This window comes from Pangasianodon hypophthalmus, chromosome 1 (assembly GCF_027358585.1).
Source record: "Pangasianodon hypophthalmus isolate fPanHyp1 chromosome 1, fPanHyp1.pri, whole genome shotgun sequence".
Taxonomy (NCBI): Eukaryota; Metazoa; Chordata; class Actinopteri; order Siluriformes; family Pangasiidae; genus Pangasianodon; species Pangasianodon hypophthalmus.
The window spans coordinates 11934509-11961047 of record NC_069710.1 but is presented as its reverse complement, the minus strand read 5'-3'; the positions used below and the strand labels follow the sequence as shown (position 1 = coordinate 11961047).

The 26539-nt window shown below is 35.7% G+C and overlaps 1 protein-coding gene across 3 annotated transcripts in view; it reads right to left on the bottom strand.

Moving 5' to 3' along the window:
* ddc (dopa decarboxylase) overlaps nucleotides 1-26539 on the bottom strand; it is a 33110-nt gene that overhangs the window by 1301 nt on the left and 5270 nt on the right. Inside the window, exons 1-13 of one of the 3 annotated variants that reach the window (XM_026925992.3) lie at nucleotides 25586-25804; nucleotides 22708-22916; nucleotides 20526-20639; nucleotides 20172-20291; nucleotides 14751-14885; nucleotides 14242-14385; nucleotides 12335-12401; nucleotides 12139-12233; nucleotides 9139-9206; nucleotides 7753-7829; nucleotides 5367-5386; nucleotides 4202-4300; nucleotides 757-858 (exon numbers count right to left, since the gene is read on the bottom strand). In XM_026925992.3, the coding sequence (XP_026781793.1) occupies nucleotides 757-858; nucleotides 4202-4300; nucleotides 5367-5386; nucleotides 7753-7829; nucleotides 9139-9206; nucleotides 12139-12233; nucleotides 12335-12401; nucleotides 14242-14385; nucleotides 14751-14885; nucleotides 20172-20291; nucleotides 20526-20639; nucleotides 22708-22908 (1242 nt within the window). In that variant the 5' untranslated portion in view covers nucleotides 22909-22916; nucleotides 25586-25804. Of the gene's footprint in view, nucleotides 1-756; nucleotides 859-4201; nucleotides 4301-5366; nucleotides 5387-7752; nucleotides 7830-9138; nucleotides 9207-12138; nucleotides 12234-12334; nucleotides 12402-14241; nucleotides 14386-14750; nucleotides 14886-20171; nucleotides 20292-20525; nucleotides 20640-22707; nucleotides 22917-25295; nucleotides 25374-25585; nucleotides 25805-26539 lie in introns of those variants that run through there. The other 2 variants (XM_034307358.2, XM_026925991.3) reach the window with 2 other exon arrangements.

The following is a 26539-nucleotide window of genomic DNA, read 5'->3' as shown; positions in this document are numbered from 1 at the left end:
CACCCTTACACCTGCTCATTCTTGCAATTATCCATGTAGTCTTTTTCTAATTATCCAATGGAAGCTTGAAAAAAGACCTGTGCCCATTGTAGCCTCAGATTCCTGTTCTTAGCTGACAGGAGTGGAACCTGATGTGGTCTTCTGCTGTTGTAGCCATTCTGCCTCAAGTTTTAACATGTTGAGCATTCTGACATACTTTTCTGCTCACCACAGTTGTACAGAGTGGTTGTTTGAGTTACTGTTTAGTTGCGATTCCTGTCAGCTCAAACCAGTCTAGCCATTCTCCTCTGAGCTCTCTCATCAACAAGGCAGATCTGCCTACAGAACTGCCACTCACTGGATGTTTTTTGCTTTTCGCACCATTCTGTGTAAACTCTAGAGACTGTTGTGCATGAAAATCCCAGGAGATCAGCAGCTTCTGAAAACCTTAATCTGGTACAAATAACCATGCCACAGTCACTGAGATCACACTGACTTTGACTGTGGCATGGTTATTGGTGCCAGAGATCTGATGTTTGAAATTAAGATTGACTAAAGCTCTTGATTTGTATCTGCATGATTTTACGTATTGTGCTGCTGCCACATGATTGGCTGATTGGTTAATTGCATGAATGATCAGGTGTACAGGTGTTCCTTATTAAGTGGGTGCACATATATATATATATATATATATATATATATATATAGTGTGTGTGTTATTGCATGCCAGTGCCATGAAATGTAAAACTCAGAGAATTGAATCTTTGTAATTCCCACCTTTAATCTGAAGCAGACCAGGCCAAGCACCACTTCAGCACAGATCTCAAAGCGTTCATCTGCTAACAGCAAACTCTCAAACTCCTTAGCCAGTGCAACTTGCTGGAAAAATGACATCATGCATGTTTTTTTTTTCATCTCACATTTGCAAATTTGTAACTATAGACACAAATCAATTTGTATTAAAAGTTACATGGTTAAGTATTAATTTTCATTTACACTCAGGTAAAGTATAAACATGATACCTTTTATATCCTAAGAAAGGAAAACTAGTGAAGCAAGCTATAATATTATTAAAGATATACTCTATATATAAGTACAATAATTTGTTTTTACACTGGCTAACCAGATGTATTTCACAGAATTGAATTGTTTTAAGGCATCTAAAACCGAATTGTCTAAAAATTTAAATGTATGCGTGAACATTTTAAGGATCAACACTGTAGCTTCTCAAAAAACTGGATAAAAAGAGGATGCAAGTGTATTTGATTTTAATGTGAGTGTCTGAACCATAATTATACATTTTGCATTGAAATTTTTTGTATAACAACTTCATCACTGTATCTTTATAAAGCAAATATAGAAGAAAGTCATATTGTTGAATAATAATAATGAATACTACACTGCCTGGCCAAAAAAAAAATTTGCACAATGTAATATTTTGTTGCACTGCATTTAGCTTTGATTACGGCACGCATTCGTCCTGGCATTGTTTCAGCAACCTTATGCAACTTCGCAACATCTATTTCCATCCAGAGTTGCATTAATTTTTGGCTGAGATCTTGCATTGAGGACAGGAGAGTCTAACCACTCCATAAAGTCTTCTCCAGCACATCCCAAAGACTTTCAATGGGGTTAAGGTCAGGACTCTGTGGTGGCCAATTCATGTGTGAAAATGATTTCTCATGCTCTCTGAACGACTCTTTCACAAGTTAAGCCTGATGAATCAGCATTTTTATCCTGGAATATGCCTGTGCCGTCAGGGAAGAAAAAGTCCGTTGACAGGATAACCTGGTCATTCAGTACATTCAGGTGCTCAGCTGACTTCATTTTATTGCCACACAATGAGGCTGAGCCTCGACCTGACCAGCTGATGCAACCCCAGATCATAACACTGCCTCCAGAGGCTTGTACAGTAGGCACTATGCATGACGGGTGAATCACTTCATGCATTTCCCTTCTTACCCTGACACGCCCATTGCTTTGGAATTGGGTAAATCTGATTTTATCAGACCACGTGACCTTTTTCCATTGCTCCACAGTCCAGTCTTTATGCTCCCTAGCAAATTGAAGTCATTTTTTCCGATTAGCCTCACTAACAAATAGCTTTCTTGTGGCCACACAGCTGTTTAGTCCCAATCCTGTAAGTTCTTATCACATTGTGCGTGTGGAAATGCTCTTACTTTCACTATTAAACATAGCCGTGAGTTCTCCTGTCGATTTTTTTACAATGTGACATCACCAAGCGTTTTAAAGATCTCCGATCAAGATTTTTTTCCTACTACATTTCTGCTGTAAAGTTGACGGTTCACCACTATCCTTCCAGGCTTTAATAATGCACTGGACATTTCATAATCCAGTTCCAGTGATTTCAGCAAACTCCTTAGTTGTTTTCTTTGCTTGATGCAGGCCAACAATTTCCCCCTTCAGTAACATCTTTTCCACAACCATGGGATACGTAATCTGCCATGGATGTTTAAGAAATGAGAAGCTACACACTGCATCAGTTAAGGTTAAAAGAATTGTTGCCAGCTGAAACATATTAATCACTGCAGTAATGATCCAATCATAGGCTCTTAAGTATTTGCTTATTTAAACCCAAACAGCGACCTTTTTTTGGCCAGGCAGTGTATATAAGTATTTTTTGGAGGTGGGGAGACAGATGCCAAACAACGCCTTCATTTATTGGTGTGTCCAAACTCCTACGGTGTTTGTTCCACTGAAATGTGTTGTGTCTCCTTAATCATATTTTCCTATAATGTCCTAGTAAATGTTTACAATTAAATTACTACTTCTATAAACCTAATCAGGGCCAATCAGCTATTTAATGAAGAGCTTCTTACAGATTCAGACTTGTCCAGCAGGTAGCAGTCTTGTCCTTTGGTTCTCTTTTCTCTTAAAAAGGTTGCACAGCTGTTAACTCAGTACCTCAGATCGTCACAACTGCCGCAAAAGGGTTTTTCCAAAAGCATAAACTCAGCCGTGCTAACGATATTAACGTGACTAAGAACAGCCATCCAAAGTGGACAAAGTGTTTCCTTAATCTCAGCCAAACACTTCATTATAATGACTCTGCTGTGGCCAAATACACTCTATTTTTAAATCCAGATAAAAAAAAAACCTCATTACTCTGGGAGCTCAAGAAAACAGTGGTGATTTCTAAAAGCCTCAAAAGGTATAACACTAGTCAAAAAATCTGCACTTTCACTAAAGTTATATACTAAAGGTACTTAAGATATACCACCTCACTGACAAACATACGCATTCTGAAAGCAGCAGTCTTGGCCTTATGAGAAAAAAACTTTAGCCCTCTTCTGCTTAGCTTGGTTAGGATGAAAACCATTTGCCAAATGTACAAAAATATACTCTGGTATGTGATACCCTTTTTTCCCCTGTCATATTTATATTAATTTACTTTCTTTTCCTTTTCTGATTTCTAAAAGAATTTTTATTAAATTGAATGATATACAAAACTAATACCTTTTTTTTTTAATTCATTTTGGTAAGTTCATTCTACCCCTTTTTATTATTTTAAATATAATACAGTACAGTGTTAAGATGGATAAATCCATTCATATATCATGGAAAGAAGACTTTAAGTGCCATAAAACTATAGCAGGCATGTGAATACTAAATCATTTAGTATGAGGAATTGCTAGAACTTTTAAAAGAATCATTACGCCTTAAAAGTTAAATTGCATTTTCTCATTTCTTTATGATTTCCCCATTACCAAAAATATTGTCTAACAGCTAAGACATCTTAGGTTTAGTTGTTTAGTTTTGTCCTCAAGCTACAAGGCTCGCACTCAAAATTCATTCCACCTCCCCTTTAATTTTAAATAGGGACTCTCCCTTCTATTTTACTATATAGTTTATTTTACAACAATAAAAATCTTAATAATATAAATGAAGATTTGGACAGGAAAAAAGTGGAAATTTAATATTACCTGGAAATAACGTATTTATAGCATTATTACATATACCAGTATATGGTATATATATGGTATATATATTATGTGCATTTATTCAGTACATATCTTTTCGATAATACTCAAAGAAGGACAGAAAATAAATCTGCCATATCAAATAAGGCATGTAAATGCATTTTCTCTAGACGCTCATACAATGATCATCTAGAATCTGACAGGAAATGGGCTCGGGCTCAGACTCAGAGAGGGCATACGGTGGAGCTGATTTGATTGACAGGTCAGCTTTGAGTGATTACCTTGCGGATGTGCTGCTGCAGACCTCGGAGTCCATACATGCGCAACACGAACCACAACTTCAGCGAGCGGAACCTCCGACCCAGTGGGATCTGCCAGTGCTGGGAGGAGACGAGATCAGAGATGACACAAACACACATGGGCAAAAGGTTCTCCATTGAACATGACCGTGAAAACCAGATCATGTCCCTAAGCAGCTCGTGTCCTGCCCTGAACAAATCCAATACTGCATTATGCTACCTGACAGAGTGGGTACATCATGCACAAATGAAATCCTTAGTCTGATGTCAGTTAGGTACTAGAAACTCTGTAGTGTGTTGTTTTTTTTTTTATTAGCAATTAAGGACAAATCATTAGCCTGGGCTCAGGGACAAAATTTATATATATATATATATATATGTATATGTGTGTGTGTGTGTGTATGTATGTATGTATGTATGTATATGTAGCAAAAAGTGTTTCACAGTAAAGTGACGCACCTTGATGCTACAACTATAAACTAATGCCATTCGTTCTGATTCATTATTGTGCACAAATCAGGGTTGCCAGGGGCAAGTCTGTGGGTGGCGTTTTTGTTTGGGATACTTTAGTAGTCTGGGTAATAGTCCGTGTTCACCAAGATCTTGTTTTAATTAAATCTAATTAATTTCCATATAAAAAAGGCTATAACAAACAAAGGAAAAGTACAAGTGCAGATAGTGTGTCTAGGATGTACAGAACCGTTTCTGTTGTTGTAAAGATTAGGGAGATTATGGGAGGGATAATGGAGTGTTGTTACATCAGAAATGCATCTGCACCACGTGGACCATGCAAAAGGCTGAGAAAAAGAAGAAAATCTATCTCCCTTTTCCAACACTCAAACTTGTTGGGCTAGTTTCAGGTGCTCTGTGTGGGTTTTTGAGATGTAGTTGGATGGGAGATTTTGCTGAAACCTGGCAACCCTGCGTAACACAGGTATGTGATAACACTGAGAAAAACGAAGAAGAAGAAGAAGAAGAAGAAGAAGAAGAAGAAGAAGAAGAAGAAGAAAGCGCAGCAAAAAAAATCTGTTGTAGCAAAACACACAGTCACCAGACAGTTCAACATATTACCACAGAAAATCAGATAAACGTATTGAAAACTCACATCCAAATATGCAACACAGAATAAATACACTCAAGTACTTACTCTATAATCCGTCACTAATCCTGCAAACAAACAGAACAAGATGACGGTAAATGGATCAAATCAAAGTCAACATCCAGCATGATTTTTCTTTTTTTTTCATGTTTAATAAATTCTAGCACCCTAGTGCATTCGGTTTGACTCTCTAGAGGAACTCTTGCGAGAACAAATAGCTTTGTTTTCAGAATAAGTTCCACATGTAAAATTCTTAGCTTCCTCAAAGTTTCCTCAATAGAGCTTTGGATGATTATGCCTTGTGGCTCTCTGAATTCTATTTCTGAAAGGAAAACCTTGGACAAAAACTCTTTAAGATGTTAGATGCCGAATGTAGTTTTGTGAAACCTCCATTAATATATAAATAATTTATTACAGAGATATCTTTAAGTATGTTTGAGGTGACATTCTGATTTTTTTTTTATATATTTGAAGCTTTAAATTACAAATTATATTATCATTTTAGATCAAATCCATCGAAGTGTCATCTGAACACATGCTTCAAAAGAAGAGATTAGGCATGAGGAAAATCTGTCCTTTTGTACAAAGCAGTTAACATGATCAATATCACAAAGTTGCTTACATTTAAATAGGGACCTAGAAATAGTGCAGAATCTAGAATATTCAAGATACTGAACATTGACTTTCTTTGTTTTAAGTATTTCAAAATTCTAAAATCTTATGTTAATTTCCAATTTTATATGAAAAAAAAAACAAACAAACAGATTTTCAATGTGGTCTCAGACTTTTGGACCCCACTGTATGTCTCATGAATATGACTATGTTTAATATCATATGAAAGATATATGTAAATAGAATGAACCATCCAAAGATCATTATGAGCAATTATCAAACGAGCTGCGTGTTATATCATTGAGATGTAAACTGTGCACATTTTACCGATGTTTGTGTTCAATCTGAGAAACTGTAACCAGACACAGATTTACAGAAAAGATACGGATATATGGCCTGTATGTGGATGCTGATGATGTCACGGCCATTACACTCCTTATAAAGGCAGAAAAGCCTGGAGCGGTGCAGTGTAACTTCATTAGGCTCTTGTTGTTTGAGGTGGGGGCAGGCTTTGTGCGCAAGCTATGGATAGGCCTGTGAAGTGTGTGTGCATGTGTGCGTGTGTGTGTGTGTGTCTGCATGTGCATGTGTGTGCTTGAACAGATACGGCCACCCCTTTTGTCTTGCTGTCAGCGCAATTAGAGGCCGGCTGCAGCTGCACAGCTGTGTTGCTCACCAAGCTGCTATTGTGCTCAGAATGGGAGATGAGCAAAAGGCAGAGCGGAGCATGATGGGTAATTAGAGTGTGCCATTTCATGGAGGTGGTGGGTGATGGACAGCGGGGAGAGATCTGGCTGTGAACTTCATACTAGTTTTTCTTTAGATAATATCATTGAATGCTTTCTAACAACGCAGCTATTTCATTATTATTACTTAAAACATTAGTCAGAGAGGAAAAAAATACTAATGTGAATCAGTAATATTTATCATTTTAAATCCACCTGGCTTTGCTCTTAGCTTTGAGTAGAAAATACAATGTAGAAATACCAGGTTTGGTTGTAATTGTTGTTGTGAAAGCAGCCAAGTGAGAATTAATGTTAGACAATTAGCATTAGAGTCTTCGTTCTACTTTCTACTTGAAATGTTTCAGCTTGGTGCATTTGATCTACAGTTGGGGGGGCATATACAACAAGCTAGCAAGCTAATATGAGTGTATGATGCCATTTACTTTCAGCATTTACTGACGTGTCTATGTTGGTGGATCTAAAATAAATACTACTATAAACTCATTTAAAGTGTCAGTTTAAACTTGTCTGTGTGAGCGGCCATGTTGGCCTGACATCATATGCTGAACGTTGGTTTGAGGACACTTTCCTAACTTTCTGAGTATGAATTCCATGTTGAGTGGGTGTTTTTCTTTGTTTTTTCCTAGCCTGAGGTTGACAAGCTTTAAGCGAACACAGCATTACACCCTACTAGTAACTGTAGCACTACTGTTTTGTCAAGATACCTGAATAAGAAATAGATTATGTGTTAAGATAATTTTACATTAGCACTCACTCCAAAAAAATGACAAGTGAAAATATCTTGAATATAGTCAAATTTATCTAGTATTTCCTATTACAATACTAGAATTCTACTGACAGATAATTTTGCTTCTTTCTAGAAATAAATGCTTAATATTATCAAAACCATCTGTCAATAGAACAAGACTTGAAATTTCAAACTTGAAATTAATAAAGATGTCGAGAAATAGGTTTAATAATCATATATTGTTGTAATGTTATAATAAATAATGCTAAATAAATTTGACTATATTTAAGATATTGTGACTGGCTAAGATTTTTTTTTTTTTAGTGTTGTATGGGTGATGCAGAAATACCTGACTCTTGGTGGTCATGCTTCAGATAAAGTGGGTCCATCTTAAACGCCCCAATAATATCAGCCCTTTTCTTCACCCTAAATGACATTTGCAACATTTTGCAACATCAGTTTCAGGCATGGTTTTGTTAGAAAAGCCACAAAATATTTTTTTAGGACTTAACAGAAATTTAGAGTTGGACTGGTCAGAACAATGCAATCAGGAATGTGGGTTGGACTGAATTTCCCAGTGAATTACATCTGATCATCTATATTTACACTATATGGCCAGATGTTTGTGGATATATTTCTATGGCATGTTTGGTATCATTTTAACACATATTTCATGGGAAACAATGTTGGTGACTTGAATAAGAGCATTCAAGAAATAGAATTTCCAGAATGTTATCTGCTGTATAAATTGATGACGAAGTATTGCCACTCCGCCTCCATCCTATTCTTGCTTACACACTGTTTGCATATATACATACATATACATACTTACATACATACATACATACATATGGTACATGCTTAAAGATAAATAAAAGCCTGTAAGACTGCTTGCATAGTATATGTGCAAACATAAATAAAACCTTGGAGGCTATATGCTTAGAAATAACAGAAACTTGAAGTTAGTTAGTTATAGATTTGCATAAAAATTCTTTCCCTCACCAACCTCTCTTATTAACATCATGAGAGAGAGAAAATAAGAAAAAACCTTGCAGCTTATCATGTTACAGAGAAAACACAATGCCTACTGTTTCATTTCTTCTTCAAAATTTAATGGAACAGCTTTACTAAAGCACTGAAACTGGAGACTCCTTCCATAAAACAGTAAATAAACGTCTCCTCAGAGAAAACGCCACCATACACCTGTGATTAATTTGTTTCTATAGAAATGCTAACATATTAGGACAAGTGCATGAACTGCTGTTATAGAAAATGAATCGACGCCTTCTGACCAATCAGAATTGAGAATTCAGCAGCACTGTAGTGCAAATAAATGTTTCAATGCCATGGTTAGTGACTGTATGTAAAACGTCACTGTTTCATTATATAAATAAATCCACCATATCGGATTACTTACTTTAACTTCAGTATTAGATTATCATATAAAATAGCTATACTAGCAGTGTTTCAAAATGATATGAAGGTAGCCATATTATTAAAATCTAATACGCCTTCTCATGCACTCTGTCCCTGTCTGTCTCATATCCTGTTTGACTGGCGCTGACAGAGACAGCAGCTGGATTTGTCTTCCTGCTCTTTCTATTTCCACATGGATAGGAAAGACTAATAAGAGTCTCTGGAATCTGCTTGGTGAAATGGGTCTCCATATGAAACTGAGAAAGTATGAAAATATGAAAAGAAAAAAAAAAACATACACAGAACACCACAAACTCACCACATCGTGGAGCAGTCGAAGTTCACTAGCAGCCATTTGTGAGGATTAAAGTTGAAGGAGTCAGCAAACTGAAAAACAAATATATACCTAGTAAATATTATCATTTAACAAAAAAATTTATCCCATGAATTGTTTCTTTGCCAGTACACAGTAGTTACACTTAAACGGACAAAACTCAGTCCCTTTATGTATTGTTCTCACAGATCCTGAATAAATACACATTGCGGTCCATAAAAAACTGTGAATCGTTTGTTCAGTGTAAATATGTTTGTTCAAAGTAAATACTCCTCAGTCATTGTATAGAGTAGTGGTAGTTCAGAGGTTACAGCTTTGCAGAAGGTTGTGTGCTCAAATTTGAAGATGTAATGTCCTCGAAGTACCAAAAGAACCTAAATTCTTGGCCACTTCTATGGTCACTGTAGTGCGCACGCATTTCTGTTGTACAAATTATTATCCACTCCATGATCTATTTTTTTCCTTTTCCCAACCTTTGATTTCAGTAGAATTCTATCTTACAACAGACACACTGTTTGTACTTACACTTTGCAGAAATTTGTTTGTTGTTTGTTTGCAGAAATTTATTAGCTTTATATCAGATTATTTGCTATAAAAAAGATTTTGGTGGGCTGCAGAGTGTTTTCAAACTAGCCCAATTTGGTATACAAAAATGTGACCCTGGCAACACTGTCTTTACCAGTTCTGTCTGCTGATCCTCCCTAGGAATCATGGGGCAGCATGATTTCTATTAGTGCTTTTTCTATTAGCTCTAAAGTTTCTATTAGCTCTAAAGTTCCATTTTTGCGCAACATTTAGAAAGGTATGCCAATCGGCCTATATATTTGAATAGCAACATTTTTAAAAAAATTGTTGGTCACACTAGAGGCAATTAGCCTACAACAGAATCTGAAAGGTATGGAGTGGTGAATGAGGACTTTATTAACATTAACATTTGTTGAACAGCTGTTGTATATGGACCCTAACCTGACACATCCAGTTGTGTCCCTTTAACAACTAGAAAAGGGAAAATCATTCCCAACTTGAAAAACTTCATATTTTAACAAACCACTATGTAGTCCACCAAGACACAGTTGTTTGTAATCCTTAAGCAACAGAACAGCCTTTTACTCTCTCTTGTATTGATGCCATAGCTTGTTTGCTAAAATAAAAATGTAGCATATGATATTTATGTATCAAAACACACACAGACATTTTAATTGATATGACCTAATGCATATTTAACATATTGCTAATTTATTTTATCATTGTAATACAGTAAGTTGTTGATTGCAGAAGGTTATAATTAAAAATGATATGCACGCAGGTCAAGCGTTGTCAAAACGCTTCCTCCTGGCTACCACTATAAAACCAGTTGTCCCTCATGCATATAAATAGACGCAATATTGGTTTAAAACTTTAATCAGCTGTCACACCTGCCAACTAACAGGTTCTCTGTCTATCTGTCTTCTGATCTATTTGCCCAGGCGTCTCTTGCTCAATATCCTCTCCATCTGCTGCAATGATGCTAGACTGTGGGTCCGAGAATAAAACCGTAGATGCTATATGGAACGTATGATTGTTGCCATGGGAGCTACTATATCCTATTCGCTTCCTGGCAACAGGTCGCAATACAGGAAACGGCATTGTGCTGTCATTCGAGCGTTTGATAAAGACCAGGGTCTTTTCAGCCATCCATGGCCTGAACAGTATTGTTTGAACTGGTGCTTATAAACAGGGAGATTTTGTTATGGAGGGAAAAGGAGGGGCTTATCTAAAGGTCTGTATGCGCCTCAGGAAATTACTTTACCCTTATCTCCAGAATACTCAGCTGGGTGCCAGGGCAACTCAAAGGCTCTCTAATTTCCAGACAATTTCTCCACATATAACTCACTCCAGCGCACATCAGTTTTGACATTTGAATACTTTTGTGCACACCACACACACACACAAACATACACACACAAATCAGCACACGTTGAAGAATGTATTGGTCTGACCTTTGCTTGATGGGCTTCAATAGGTAAGTACGGCAAAAGGATTTGAAGCCATAAACCACCATTCATATGCATTTGGAGATGATTTGGATAATGAGGTGGGTATTGGCAATGCCTAGCTTACAAACTGCTGGTAACCAGCTAAAAGAAACATGGCAAGCAAAAACAAACTAGCAAGAAAAAGCTAACAAGCAAAAAGCACACAAAAAGCTAAAAAGAACACAGAAACAAATTAGTGAGCCAAAGCAAACTAGCAAGAAAAAACTAACTATGAAACAAAAGAAAACTAGCAAGAAAAACCCAAAAGCAAACGTATTGGCCTGATGGGCAAATCTGTTTGTACCACTATTCACATGTGTTTGGAGGAGACTTTGATATTGAAGCAGTAAATGGAATCCAGCTAGCCAACAAAATGCTAGAAATTAGCTTAAAAGGCTAATTAACTAGCAAAAACAAACTAGCAAGAAAAAGCAAACTTGTGAGTGAAAGCAAACTATCTAGCAAAAGCAAATTAGCAAACTATTTAAGAAAACACAAACTAGCAAGCAAAACCAAACTAGCTGCAAACTAATTGGCCTGACATTTCCTTTTATACCACAGCTGTTTTGCCCAAGGATTATAATTTTTTAGTTATTAGTGAACATGTTGTACCTTTTAAACAATTAATGTTGTGGAACATCTAGGACACAAGTTACCCAGGTAGCAAACTGATGTTGGGTCAAGGTCGGGTGCCAACATTCTGCCAACATCATTTTGTCCTTTGGCTAGTTCTGCTTATCACTTACGTTATAGCAGCTATAAACACTTTTCTCTCATCAAACTCTTTTCACTCTCTCTTGAAGTTAATAAAACAAAACAAACAAAAAAATACCCCAAGACAATGGAAAGTGCAAAGACCTGAAGACTTTCCCATGGAGGAAAAACTACTGACAAAGTTACAAAGTGCTGACATTTCAGACTCCTTGTATAACTGTTTAAAAAAACAAACAAAAACGTCTCCATATCTCACCTCCACGCCATCCAAGAGAGGTCGGAACTCAGGACAGATGAATGCACTTCCTGCGTAGGCAGCGTCAATGTGCATCCATATCCCCTCTGCGTTACCTGTGGCAAAAAAGTCCCTAATCACTGTGACTGCAACATTATTTAAGTGTATGTAGTATAAAATCAAAGGAAAGGACAAACAGAAGGGAACTTTTACTCACATATGGGTCCGAGCTCAGTGATGCAGTCAAATGCACACGATGGAGTCGTTCCCAGTGTGGCACAAAACTGGAGGAAAGGAATTTTATAAAGCATTAAAGAATATGTGGGGAAGCCCCGGGGGGAAACACTGTGTGGAAACATAGGGTGAAATCTGTCCATTTTCATTTTACTATATAAACTGAGCTGAAATATTTTTCTCTCTTCCTTTTTAAATTTTTTTTATTATTATGAAGCATTTTAATGTCTGGTTACCATTAAAGGTAAACAAAAAGCAGAGTTAAATGCATTTCAAATTTCCATTCCAATTTCACTGACAGGCGTCAAACACATTAGTTGTCTAAAACTAACTAGAATTTATTTATTTAATTTGCATTTAAATAAATATATTATGAAAATAACAAATATAACCATATCCAATCGAAAAGAAGTAATCATTTTGATCATAAGCATCGTTCATGCCAGTCTCTCTAGTCTAATCTCCTGAGGTAAATGTCAGTCAGGGTATTTGACTAATCCCTCTTCACTCAACTGATCACTGCTCACTGAAATTAATCACTGAAGAATCATTTTCTTCTCTTGGCTAACTTTTCCATTTTATTTAATAGCGTACAAAAATGGATAGATTTATTTATATCATTTACAATCTGAATCTATTAGATTTATGTCCATTTCGCCATTTCGTTAAATTATCATTAAATTATAAGCTTTACTGCGTTAGAAAAGCTCTTAGCTAGCACTAGCACATTCGCAACTGAAATTCGCATCTTACACAGTGTTTTTACAGCCACATTTCTGAAACAGGCTCCTTATTTACAAAACATGATCTCTGCAGGCGGAATGCTTATAGATTATAAAGTACAAATGGCAAGTTCTATGTTTTCTATCTATAAAAAAATCCTTGATAATTCAGTAACACTGCAAGTGAATTGACCTGACTTGCTTATCCATCCATTCCCTATACTGCTTATCCTACACGGGGTCACAGGGAGACTGGAGCCTATCCCAGGGGACTCGGGGCACATCCTGGACGGGGTGCTAGTCCATCACAGGACACAATCACACACCCATTCACACACTACAGACAATTTGGAAATGCCAATCAAGCTACAATGCATGTCTTTGGACTGGGGGAGGAAACCGTTGAAGCACGGGGAGAACATGTAAGCTCCGCACACACAGGGTGGAGGCAGGAATCAAACCACCAACCCTGGAGGTGCGAGGCAACAGTGCTAACCACTAAGCCACCATGCCCCCTGATGTGCTTATAAATTTGCACAAATGTCGTAGTTCAGACATTTTTTAAATTATTGTCTCTTATATGGCTTGATTTGTACTGGATTGCTATTTTGGAAGCTGCAACTGTCCTGAATATTTAGTTTTCGCACTTTGTCTAACCTTTGTCCACTCTTTTCAAGACATTTGTGCAAACACAATGTGGTCTGGGAAGACCCAGGGGTCCATGAAGGATAGATTATTTATTTATTTTAATTTGATTACAGTGTTGGAAATCTCAATCCACCATTATCAATGTACCTGTAAATAATGTTTATAATGACTATTTTAATAAAAAAAAAAATGTGTGGATAATTCAAGAAAAAAACACTCCAGCTTCAATAATTAGACAGAATATTATTGTACACATTTAAATAAAATGCCTAAAATGCATTTTTGAATAAAATAACTGCACTGAGAGGGGCGGTGAGGATTTATTTATTTTTGACTGTAAAAAGCTTGAAATCCCCTGCTCTATAGAAAGTGAATGCTTGCGTATGCTCTCTCTCTCTCTCTCTCTCTCTCATATATATATATATATATATATATATATATATATATATATATATATATATATTATATATATATGTGTGTGTGTGTGTGTGTGTGTGTGTGTACATGTGTGTACACTTACGTAGAAGGGAATGAGACCTGCTGCTTTGTCCTCCTCAATGGCTTTCCTCAGTGCCTCTCCCCTCACGGCAAACTTGCTGTCAGTGGGAAGTTTTTTCATTCTCACGCCTCCTATTAGCCCTGCTCTCTCAACGGATGAATGAGCCTGTGGGGTGTAGAACATTAAAAATATAACTTTCCCAGCCATTAAAGAATATACCCCTGACCAGAGTCCCTGACAAAGATGCACACACGTGTACTGTGTTATGAAAAATCTTTTCTATCAAAATGTTCAAAACGTGCATGATTCAGTTCAACACGGATATATATCTTTATGTAGAATGATAATGTATCTTTACATAGAATTACATGTTAATAAACCATCCTGGTTTAGCCTTTGTGAGGAAAGGGTGTGGTCAGGGTGGAGTTCACACACGAGGGAGGTAAACAAACCGAACCAGGAAGTCACCAGGAAGCTTCTGGGATGTACTGTGTAATTCTTTCTATATGTTAATTCACATAGACTCTGACCTGGTTTGAAGCGTAAGCTACTAGTTTAGACATGATGTACACTTCGGTCCACTCAGGATGATCAGCTTGAACGTGTTTCACGCTTCTGGAGCGAGCGGCGAGAAGTGCTACTAAAGACGCTTCACTAGCAGTTCCCTGAAATACAAAATTAAAAACAAAATGTAAAAAAAAAAAAGCAGAGAAAACCAATCATAGTATTATCATTCATACTGTTAATTCATACAAAATGAAAGAATACTGAAATGACAGAGCTAACACAGCTACATGTCAGGATTATTATTATTCCCAGAAATGATAGCACTGCTAACCATGAAGGAGAGCTAACTACATGGTGTCGAGTAGCTTGCGTTCATTGATACTTTAAATACTAAGTGATACATCATAAAGTCCTGAATAAGAAGATAGAACTTTTAGAAATGTATAAATGACAAAATGGCTGCATTATTCAAAAATGCTACAAAGGGTGGATTAGCATCACATGATCCTGATCATATCTGATAGAAATGATACTTACTTAAGAGATATGTTGACTTTATGCAGTCATGAATATCATAAAGTTTCATTTAAATTCTCATGTGCAATTTAGGCCCTTCATATTTCATGTTTCACACATTTTCACATGTGGCTTTTTATTATCCCGCATAAGATTCCCCCCTCCCGCCACACACACATTTTTCATTTATTTTGTAATGACTCATTTATTTTTGTGATTTTTCATGATTCATTTTAACTAACTTCGCATTATTTTTTTTTAACGATTTGTTTATTTCCATGTAAACTTTTTCATGATTCTTTTTTACTCACCATGATTCTCACAATTCACATTTATTTATTTATTTATTTATTTATTTATTACAAACAATTCAGTAATTTTCCAGTGATTCTCTCTCTCTGTTTTTTTAAATTTTATTTCTATTTTTTTTTACACATAAGTAATGTGTGATTAAATTGTGATTTTTAACACAATTAATTTTCCACATGACTTTTAACATGATTAATTTATTTTCATATATTTTTTTTTTAACGCTTGATTTATTTACAAATGTGATTCTTTACACATTTCCACATATCTTTTTGGAACCTGATTTATCAATTTTTCACGTGTAATTTTTTTTGCACCTGATTCATTTTGTACACAATTAATTTATTTTCTAATTTTTTTCATGAGTCATTTCATTTCACATGGGTTTAATTTATTTTCTCATGTGATTCTTTTTTAACACATGATTATTTTATTGTCATGACATTTTACATGATTTTTTTCACAAATAATTTTTTTTCCTACATTAATTTTTTTATATACTTTTTTTTTTTACACAATTCATTTATTTCTACATTTTCAAACATGTAACCACATGGTAACCACATTCAGCCATGATTTATAAATTATTCAATATATACACACAATGTCAAGTGAAAAAAAGAAATATGAGGATGTAATATGTGATTTTTTTTTTTGCATAAGGTTGCCCATGTTAGCACTTATGGTTAATCCAGATGGTAGCCATTTGGTGCAATAAGCAAAATTGATGATAATTGTTTTACTATGTATTTTATCTATTATTATTATTTTTTAACTTGCAGGAATATTTAAGGCTGTATGATTACACAGTAGATTTGTTGATGTTGGACAGAATTTTGAGACTGTGCTTCAAGCCTAATCGAGAATCATAAACTATACATTGATTACATCATTATTTTTATTGGAATTTCTCATTTCCTGGTATTGATCGTTGATGTTTAAGCAAGACCATTACAAAAGCACCAATGAAGTAGGTGAGTGGGTTGTTGCCACCATTATAGTCACTCACACACACTCACACAGAACACAACACAAAACAACACAATTCTCCATCGGTAAGTAGGGAGCTGCACCAATTCAAGCACCACTGACACATATTGAATCAGCTGTGAGCCAGACCTTTTCTTTGATCCCTCTCTTTGGCAAAAAGCACACACACACACACACACACACACAGACACACACAGAGCCTCATTACCACAGCAGAAGATGAGATGAGCACTGCTTCGTGACACTCTATACAATTATGCAGATATTTCTGAGAAAAAAAAACCTGACGACGACTTTTAACAACCTATAATCAAAGTGCTTTGTTTACTAAAGGTGCAATTGAAGATGTTTAATGCCAGCTTCAGTTTCATCTCGCACACACATACTGCGAAGCAACATCGTACAGGTATAGACCTCGGCTACTTTTGACTTCAGGTGAAATCAAAATATGCAAAATAAATAAATAAATAAATAAATCACCTATTATAACTGTAGTTGAATAATATGTTGAATTTTTGATTTTGATTGGTCAGAAGGTGTTGATTAATTTTCTATCATTACCTCAGACAGTAGTTCCAGCTGTAATTCAGATCACAGCTTTATATTAAAATGCTAGCTCTAATACATCATCATTTCAGCTCGTTCGCAGGGACTTGTATGGTGGACGTTCCACTGCTGTGGTATAAGAGTAATAAAACACTGTGGAACATGCTATTATTGGAAAATAATCAACTTCGTGGTGGTAAAATTGTTTTTATTTTTATTTGATTATTTGCCTATAAAAGCATACTAATTACAAAAGTAAGCCACCTTTGTTGAATGCATGCATCAGTTGACGTGCATCAGTGAATTGGTTTGTTCATTAACAGAGATTTCCTCATGGCAGTGTTTTGTATGTAAATTGTACATACAGTTTTAGGACCTTAAAGGTAAGGAACATTATCTAAATCTTTATCTGGATTTCTGTAAAGCTGCTTTGTGGCAATGTCCATTGTTAAAAGTGCTATTATAAATAAAACTGGATTTAATTGCAGGTTTAATATGACTTAATTAAAAATGGGCTTGTTCCATTGTTCATAATTACAGGTTTGCTTTCACAACCGTGGGTCAATTGCACAATCCCATATGTCACTTTTTAAATCAGTAGGCACTAAGTTAATCCTGTTTTTTTTTTTTTTATTTATTTAAATTGTGCACTCAAGCTGTGAGGAACAGTGCTTTCTGGATGCATGGCATGCCATTGTGCAGGAATACTTACAAACACTTGGCTATTCTAATATAAGAAGATTTTTGCCGCAAGACATGCATTTTTCACGATGCTCTCATTGCAAGCACAGTACTAATTACACTACTTACACTAATTACAGGGCTCTACTCCTATGAAAGTCTGGTTTTATATGTCAATAACCATAATAACACTTTCTTCGGCTTTCCCAAAAGTAGAAACAGGAACAAATCACTAAGCTGCTGCATTATTCTTATGAAGTTCCTAAGCTCATCCCTATTCATATTAACAAATCAATATCATGGCACATACAACAAAAAAGTTCCATATAACCAATCATGTATCAGTCTAACCTGAGATCTAATATTCATAAAATGATAAATAATTCATGTATATACAAAGTACATAAAATAATCGGGGAAGAATAAAACCATGAGAAGGTCATCATTTAACAGTTAACATGGAGGCACACAAAACACTGAATGCAGCAAATAACACATTGGCCTAGCATTATTTTAAATGTAAATTTAATCACCACTTCTGCCTCTCTCTGTCCATCTCTGTTATCAAGCATCATTTACAGCACCAACCCCCTCAATCACACGGGCAGGAAGTGAGAGCTGTTTGTTACCATAGTGAGCATCACTGCAAAGGACAAAACAGAAGCTGGAGGAGGAGACACACTCACGCGCACGCACCTAAAAAAAAAGTCCTACAATGAAAAGATCAGTCATCCACATGGATCCAGCTGCATGACGTCTAACTCGGACATTAAGGTAAATTGCGCTCATCTCATGCCGCCGTGACTTGTCTACAGCTGACGCAGTAAAAGCCAATTTCCAGCTGACGGGCCACATAAACACAATTCGATGAGCAACAAATTGTCGTTTGATTGAGCAGACACCGTTTTCCAGCATGCACTCTTGATGGATTTCTTCAGGGTGGTTAAAATGAGATCGTCTGCTGGGTCCTTGGTGTTAAAACCAAATAAGGTGGCAAGGGAAAGTGGCTCAAGGTGAAATAGAATTGATTTTGACATTAGGAATAAAACACTTGGGGGGCATGCTGTTCTAGGAAAATAATCAATGACAGGGTGGTGTGATGCAAAGCAAATGTTACCTCCGCAAAGTTGATTATTTTCCAACCTCAGCACGTTCTTGTTTATAGAAGAATGACAAATACGTGTCAAAAATCTGGTTAGTGTCTGTTTAATGTTTAACAAAAAACAAGTTATGTTATAAACAGCTATAAACAGTCGTTACCTGACTAGCCTCTCTCTCTCTCTCTCTCTCGATCTCTCTCTCTCTCGATGTTACTAAGACAAAATAAGTGCAGCTAACTCTGATTGTTACAAAGCAGTGATACTGGAGACTCCTTGCAGGAATGTGGAATAAACTTCTCCTTCACCATATCAACAACTACACAAACAACACATTTTTTAAAAATCTGTTTATGTGGAGCGTCCGCTGTAAAAGTCCCTGTATAAGTAGTTACTAAAGAAACAATAACGTATTAGAATGAGTGCATTAATATAAACCTGTGATTTACTTTGCAGTCAGAACTACTGTCACAGCTGCTGTTATAGAAAATTAATCAACAGCTTCTGACCAGTCAGACTTGAGAATTCAACAGAGCTGTGTAGTTCACACAAACAGGTTTACACACTGAAGGCAAAAGGGTCAATGAAAGAATGAATGAACGAAAGCTTAAAATCAAAGCCTTGCCTCTGACTGCTACTCCATAAAACTTCATAAAACATAAACTTTGGCCTCAAGTGGAACCAAGTCTGTGTCATGCAAGTGTACAAATGACTTTAGATTATTTGGTGCGCCTACCATATAAGTCCCTGTAAATGAGTTGCTATTATAGAAACGAGAACATATTAGAATAAGTGCATGAATATAAACCTCTGATTTGCCTTGCAGCTGGACCTACTGTCATTGCTCCTGTTAATTAATTAACACCTTCTGGCCAACCAGGATCGAGAATTTGCTGTGGAATACATATTTATTTCGGAGATCAGTGAGTTGAAGATGGGGAAAAAACCTCGCCTGATCTTTTTCCATTCTTCAACTGTCTAGTTACGGTGAGCTTATGCCCACTGTAGCCTGAGATCCTTGGTTATTGGTCAATAGGAGTTGTTGTAGCCCATCCCCCACAAGATACGATGTGTTGTGTGCTCTGAGATGCTTTTCTGCTCACTACAGTTCTAAAGAGTGATTAATTGATTTACCATAGCCTTTCCGTCAGCTTGAAACAGTCTGGCCATTCAGATTTTTATATTCTGTACATTTACTATGTAATGTAACTATGTTCACAATAGCTTTAAAGTTTTGAGTCCTCGTTGAGAAAAACTTCAATATCATTTCTCTGTATAATAAACCTTAATGTTTTGGGAGCTCACCTGAATCACACCTCCTCCTTTGCCCTCCGTTCCTGCTAGAAACTCCTCGGGCAGCTTCAGCATTTTTCCCAGCCAGTCGAGCATCACTGTCTCCAGCTCAGTACAGGCCGGACTCGCAGCCTGAGACACAACAGACCACACATCAGCAAAGGAAGGAAAGGATGAAGTAAGAAAAAAGTGATAGAAGTATGGATGGATGGCTGTCATAAAATAAGAAAAGCCAATACAACTCATGAACATTTGCGGAGAAGCCAAATATGTGAAAGAAAGAAAGAAAGAAAGAAAGAAAGAAAGAAAAAAGAAGACAAAGAATGAAACCATGGATAGATGGATGATAGTGGAAAAGTTAAATACCCAGGAGAAGCCAACGCAGCCGATTCCCCCCGACAGCATGTCTGCTAGTAATGCAGGGAAGGAGTTGGCACTGGGGAAGTAGGCATAGAAGTATGGGCTGTGCCAGTGGGTGATCTGAAAGAAAAAAAGAAGGTAAAGTCATTCCATTGACACAGTGACATTCTGATATATTACAAAATACGAAATCTGTTCATCATTTGGAAACAAAATTTGAGTCACGTGTATTTTACATATTTGCCATACATATAAAAACCCTGAAAATAAACTTCCCATTCTGCAACAAAACACAAAGAATTCTTCACAACATTACATGAAGAATGAATACATTTTATTTGTTTTTAAATAACGGATGCTGGAGGGATGGATGGAGGAATCTATGGATAGGTGGGTGAATGGATGGATTGATGGATGAATGGATGGATGGATTTATGCAACAAAAGACTGATGGAAAGAGGGGTGGATGGATGGACTGATGAATGGAAGGATTCATTTTTAAATGGATGGCAAAAGCATAACCATCAAAAGACTTTGTGGCCAATTGTTTGTGTGAGAAAGAAAGAAAGATGGACAGATGGATAGATAGATAGATAGATAGATAGATAGATAGATAGATAGATAGACTGAAGGAAGGATGGGTGGATGGATAGCTGAACAGGTGGGTGGATAGATTGATGGAATGATAATTTATTAGATTCATGGAAGGATGGACAGATGGATTTATTGAAGGACTGATGATGGATGGATAGACAGATAGATGGATGGATTTCTAGATGGATGGCAAAGACAGCCAAGAAAGGTCATTGTAGCTCCTTGTTTATTTGAGAAAGAAAGAAAGGAAGGAAGGAAGAAAGATGGATTGAAGGAAGGTTGGATGTATGGATTTCTATGTGGGTGGTTGAAGAATAACCAAGGGGAAATCAATCCATCCTTCCATCAATCTATCCATCCTTCCATCAAGAAAGAAAGAAAGAAAGAAAGAAGATAGTTGGTTGATAATACATAGACTAATAGAAATCTTATTATTGTATTCTTCTTAAGCTTCTTTAGTTTAGTTGCCACTGCTTCACTCTTCATGTCACGAAATGCTAATATTAAAATCTTCAAAAGAATGACATCATTCTTTTTTCCTTGTTTAAAAGTAATTCCTTGCGTGTGAGAGAAGGGCAGCATGGGTGCATACAGGAATTTCCCAATATGAGTCATTAATAAGGTTTAATGTGCACTAAGTAATAAGGTACCTGAAACAGGTCCAAGGGAAACACAGAATTTTTTATAATTAGGACTAAATGGAAAGCTAACACTACTAAAACTAACTGAAGTAGTGTGTAAAATCCCCCATACTGTGTTTATTGTCTTAAAGTGATTTAATATTTCACTGAAACTGTAGTTTTGAACATTGTTCACTTGCGTTATTTGCACTGTGCCACTATGTGTGTAGTGTCTTTTATGTTGCTAATTCAGTGTGTATGACAATGAAAATTGACTGGACTGTCATTTTTTTTCCATAAGACAGCACTTTCTCGAAACTTTGTTTCTCGAAACGTTGTTTCGAAACGTTGTTTCGTTTCACTATGTACTTGTATATGGCTGAAATGACAATAAACTCCACTTGAACTTGAACTTTATTCGAACCAAGTCCATGAAAGGATTAAGTGTTCCGAGTGAATTTACTCAAATTCAAAGAGAAGAAATACTAAAAGCTATACAATTTACAAAAGCATATAATCTCTTTAGCTGTCTATACTGTTCCTAATAGCTGAAAAATATCCTCCTATCCTATATGACTCAGAGCTGTATTCAGAGTTGGCGATATAAGGTTCTAAAGTCACGTCGATATTTATGTTGTGGAAAGTTATGTGTATTCAGAGTTGGGTTACGCAACTGCTAAATGTGAATTTCTGGACTTCCATTCAGATTATTAAAACTACCTGCATGTTATCATTATACGTTGCTGATAACATCCTGCTGCAGAAAAGAAAATGATACTAAATGAGGCTTAGTCAGTGGTTGATGATTAAAAAAACAAGTATTTCTCAAAACCTGTGGAAATATAAATCCTTATAAATGTAGTATATAATTCTACTTTACACCAAAATGCTAACATGGCCAACACTAAACACAAACTAAATGGGACCAATGATCATGACTCATTAGCAGCAATAAAAAAAGGCACCATACTCACCCCTGGCATGATGACCCGCTCGATGTCCTTAATCACATCTTCATACGTCTCTGGCTCATCAGGAGCCACCTCAGGAATAAGTGCTCGTAGGTAGCCGGGCTCCACTCCAGGGTAAACCTGCCTTTTCTCAATGTTCTCCAGGTAATCAGCTATATAGTCCACCATCTCCTTCCCTCGCTTGCGGAACTCTGCGATGTCCATCTTCACACCTGGAGAGATGGAGTGTGAGATTTTGTAAACATAGGCTTTCATACAGGATTTATGCTAACTGTAATCATAGACATTTGTAGCTTTTCTTTCAAACACAGGACTCTCAGGAGACACATCACCATGTAACATATCCCAGGCTATACAGTAAGTGTAAATAAATGTGGGAATAGTTCACCTTGTTGTTGATCTTTGATCTAAAATGTCCTGTTTCTGAGGAAACTGTACAATTTCTGAACGTTTTCTACAGATATTTCTGATCATGACCAATATGACTGATTTAACAGAACAAGCTAATTGTGAGTTTACAAAAACACACTGACAATTTGTTTACTCTTTCTTATAGGTATAGCACAAAGATAAATACATCTTCCTTTCAAATTAGTAAGACTTGTAATTTTTTTTTAAGCACGCAAATTGTTTCATCATGGCTACTATGACAACAATAAAAATGTTCAAAATGCTGGGAGATGGAGAGAGATGCTGGGAGATCAGTCAAGACACTCTAGGTAGAAATGGCAATATTGGTCACATGAATAATTTTTCTGCTTTTTTGATAAATTGCATCTATAACATGTCTTCTCTTAAACTGTAGTAATCAAAATATAAAACTATAGAGAAGAAAATGTATTTCACAGTTTTTGGGCCCCGTGTAATCTGAAACTTAAGCATCATTGTATTTTTATTGTACTGTATTTTTAAAAATCTTTTTCTCCAAATATTTTTTACATATTCAGAACAACAATAAAAATCTTTTTCTAACTGACCTGCATTCATGAAATTTTACATTTTCATTCCAATCCCAAATTAGAAGGATACTAATTTCTCAAAATTTACATTAGATTTTACTGAAAAAATGGCATACATTTTTGTAATTTTTTGATATTTTCTTGATGAAAAAATAAAGAAATGTTTTACCAACAAAAAGTCTTTCTCTTGAGAGCATCTTCATCGTGTAATAAATATTTTAAATCTAACACCATCAAAAGTGTGTATATATACATTAATCTAATATAAATAATATAAATCCTTGATAAACTACCCAGAAGTACCAGGCAACATCCATTAGATGGAATTAGATGTTGATGTCTTTCCAACATCTAATGGTAATCTCTTAAATCCTATTCATAATCCACATGTACATTACAGTAGCACTTTATTTAACAGTATGCTATGTGCTAACTAAAAGTACTTTCTAGTATAAGTTGCATATTTGATTAGTACACAGCCACTTATGTTAAAACTACAAGGTCCATACACCAGAACTTGGTGCCACAATGCAGTACTTACTAAGAATTTATAATATAAATATGTAGTAGAATGTAGATAATACCTGGAGTTTTACATATAGACTTTGTAACTTTCTAAGCTGTTAAAGTTTGTAAGTTGAATGCGTATCTAATGTGAAAAAATACTAGCCATACAGTAGCACTTAATACGAATAATTAAACTAATAGCAGTAGGCCCTACCAAACCGATTTTGTAAATACATACATTAAATTAATTAAATACTGATATTAGCTTTTGTCGTATATTCATGTAGCAGGCATTTTAGTAAGGATATACAATATTATACAGTATACTTATACTCTGTGCCATTTTCAACATGCCACCTAGTGAAAGTAAATGGAAATTTCAAGAAAATATTTCAATTTTAAATATTTTATGCTATGACAAACACAGGGAAAAAAAACACAAAAAAATTAAGCGTAATACTTTAAAAAAAAAAAAAACATATTTCTCCCTCAACATGCATTAACACACTTATAAGACAAGAGAAGTAAAAGTGAAGTGGTATCATAAGTAATTCTAAGAACTCCACTGTAGTATTTAATGATCTAAGGCAAATTAAAGAAAATGATAGGAAAATATCTCAATTTTAAATATTGGTGCTACATATCAGGTACATGAAATGCCAAATGATATAAAATCCTAAAAGTTAAAGACAAAAATGACATATTCTTAGTGGAACCACTAAATATCGAAATTAGGTTCAAGTGCTGTCATGTACTAGACATTTTCACTATATACATGTTACTGTATACTTTTATTTCCAACATACAAAGTAGGCAATGAATATTAATTCTAAGAACTTTAGCCATGAAGGTCTGAGTAATTACTATTATTATTAGTGCTGCATACACCTAGTAGTTTTCACATTTCACACAAGTTACTATATACTTGAATATCAAACAGCTAATGCAACTACTAGAATTGTAATTCCTACCTATTTACCTACTTGAGATATCAGAATTATAATTCTAGAATTAAAATCAATGCAGAGAATTTCAGAAGGTTAATCATAAAAATGCATGTGCATCCTGACAATTCTTAAATTCTTCAACTCCAGACTGTGACAGTCTTATCTGAATTCCACTCACCTCTCAAGATGCTTTATCCCACACCTCTAAACTACATCTCACTATATATATACACACACACACACAGACACACAGACACACACACAGTCCCCCAGCCAAACCTTATTGGTTCAAGCACCTCATATGATTTATTTCACTAAGTATACATATTTTACATAGTTTTGATCCAGTTACTTCATTGGTTAGGACCAAAGACAAAGATATTTTATAAGAAAATGTATTACAAAATGCTTCTAAATATAATTGTAGAACAACTATCACAAAAAAGTAAAAAAAAACAAGAACATGACCTTTTGTCTCCTTCTCAGCTGTGCAAGATGTTTCTAACTTTAAATCCACAGGGTTGGGGAAAGCTTTGACTAAAAGTCCTTCAACATCTCCTTGTGGGTTAATGTGGATCCTGCTACACCTTGATTCACATACATATTCATACCCACAAACACAGCTCAAAGTGTTTAGATTTTTAGCTCCGTTAGCTCTAAGGTTGGTTCTGACTTGTGGTTAGGGTTGCTCTGTGTAATTAGGCTGCAGGTTATGGAGTTAAAAAAAAAAAAAAAAAAGAGGTGGTTCATTCAGTGGTAAAATGGTTGGGCAAAGCATTCCAGGTGAGCTCATTTTCTTAGTTGCATATTCTTTCTTATGCTTCTTAATAAAAAACATTCCTGATTTTTTACTCCTTATATTTTTTATTTTGACCATCAAAATACTTTTTACCAAATCTCAAACCACATGAGATCTCTCTCTCTCTCTCTTCTATTTATTTCCTACTATTCCTTTTTTTACTAGTAAAAAATATCCCGCTTTATTTAGCATTTGTGGAAGGAGGTAAAGCTGTAAGTTTTCTGACACTGCAAAGTCTTCAGGGCAGAGGGCTTTGTAGGATTTACTATTTCTTGGAAACATGACAAACTGAAAGAAAGGTTGGTGAGGAAGTTAATTTTTTTTTGCTGCTTATGTGCTTTAAAAATCTAATATCGGTCTTTAAAATTCACCATCAAATCTAAAGGAGTATATTACAGTAAACTAGCTGGTTGCAAATTTGCTTGTTAAATTAGCTAGATAGTTAAGTTTTGTAAATCAGTTTAAATTAGCTGGTAAATTGTCATGGTTTGGCCATATCTTTTGGGTGTTTCCCTGTGTTCCACTTTTTCCTCTCTCTCTCTCTGTTTTGTGTGTGTGTCTGGGCGTAGCACTCTACTTTCGTGTCGCTATTGATTGCAGCACACCTGTTCCTCATCTGCTCA